This window comes from Sturnira hondurensis, unplaced genomic scaffold (genome assembly GCF_014824575.4).
Source record: "Sturnira hondurensis isolate 20B ecotype Veracruz unplaced genomic scaffold, ASM1482457v3 Scaffold0005286, whole genome shotgun sequence".
NCBI lineage: Eukaryota > Metazoa > Chordata > Mammalia > Chiroptera > Phyllostomidae > Sturnira > Sturnira hondurensis.
In genome coordinates this window covers 1-1,666 of record NW_028077917.1, presented here as the reverse complement: position 1 = coordinate 1,666, position 1,666 = coordinate 1, and the positions used below count along the sequence as shown (strand labels likewise).

Here is a 1,666-nt window from a genome sequence, read left to right as displayed (position 1 = left end):
CTTCCGGGAACCAGGTTTTGTTCAGGTCATGCAGCCGATCCAAAACCGCCTTAATGTCTCCGGGCCACATGTGCTTGGAGGCGTCGATCCTAAACCCTGCCACGCCGATGTCAATGAGGTGGTTGAGGTACTCGGCGATCTTGGAGCGCACGTAGTCTTTCTCCAGCGCCAGGTCAAGGAGACCCACCAGGCGGCAGTCTCTGACCTGTTGGGGTGAAAATGTGGTGATGAGGGCGGGAAACATCGTGTGTCCCTGACAATCCATGGGATCAGTCACTCGTGTATTCATCAGTGGATGTTCCTGGACTGCCGTCTTTACATTGGGCTCGGGAGTCATGGACATCTAGTCTGGACACAGTCTGGGAACTGTTTCCTATTATGAAAATGGGGAATGTAGGATGCAAAGCAGATAGGCTTTTGAATTGGGAGAGACTACATTGAGGAAAGTTTTCCATCTTGGTTTGAGTGTCTTAGTTTTCAACAGTCATACCTGCCATCCTGCNCGAGCTCTCCGGAGACAGTGAAAGGTGTGGAGAGGTCTTTGACAGAACGCTGAGGGGTTGTGTAGCTACCTGGTAGGCGTCGTTGTAGTTCTCGATTTCTCCGCTGCCGGTTTTGCACTTGCCGTCATTGAAGTCCCACCCAGAGAAGGGGACCGCGGGGAAGTCCCTGTTTCCGGGGTTGTAGTAGCTCCCACACGTGCTGCTGGTTCCTGCGCCCGAGCCGCCCCCACACATGTGGTTGATCACGGCGTCCACATAGACACGGACCTGAAAGGCAGCACGGCCAGCTCAGCATGCTTTGCGGAGGGGCAGACATCCGTGATCTGTGAGTGATTGACGTTCACAGCATGTCCACAGCACCCCGACTATTTGGGACTTTAAGAGGACCAAGGGTGACGTGTGACAGGAAGGCAGGTAGGCCCACCTGCATGCCTTCTAGTCACATGGCCAAATGTTTACATGTCTTGGTAAATTAAAAGTCCCAGAAACTGCACCGGAAAATATCATAGCTATGAAAACATGCAAAGAGCCTTATTTTCAGGAGGTGGGGGATAGAAATAAGTTGAGACAGCAGGGATTACTAATGTTTGAAATCTTCATGGCTCATCCTCAAAAAGCACCCCACTGTTATCCCTCATTATGCACCTCAGCAAAGAAATTGTATCTATTTATCATTTAAAAAAACCCATGCGGAGGAAGACTCGGGCATTAGAGATGGAAATACACGTCACATAAAAGTGACAGCTAATATCCCATTAGGATATTAGGAAATTCCCATTAGGAAATTCCCAACTGGAATTTCCCATTTCTAAGTGAAAAGTACTTCCTGGAAAAGTGTTTCCTTAAGAGGGGTACACGTTGATATTTGCTTCATAAGTAAGAAAGCTTTAAACTGGGATTTAGGTCTTTAGTAGAGAAATGGCACATATGCAAAGACTTAAAAACTGGCCAGTAAACAATTCCATTTTACTTATAGCTCAAGTAGAAAGCCAAATAAAAGATATGGAATATGGTCTGCTCCAAAGGAGCAAGACACAGGAGAGAGAAGGGATTTTTTACACAAGATTTTTAAAGAAAATAAATTCACTTACACCAACATTGTTACATCGAATCACCATGTCTCTGAATTCGTCTTCGTTTCCTGATCTAGTGCATATCTTGTA

At 46.7% G+C, this 1,666-nt stretch overlaps 1 protein-coding gene across 1 annotated transcript; it reads right to left on the bottom strand.

Moving 5' to 3' along the window:
* Positions 1-4: 4 nt before the first annotated feature.
* Positions 5-1,660, bottom strand: LOC118987553 (pancreatic alpha-amylase-like; the record flags this gene model as incomplete). Its single annotated transcript, XM_037046719.1, has 3 exons — positions 5-205; positions 573-770; positions 1,595-1,660. Coding segments are annotated over 3 exons (465 nt in total), but the record flags the coding sequence as incomplete, so codon positions are not given.
* Positions 1,661-1,666: the final 6 nt, after the last annotated feature.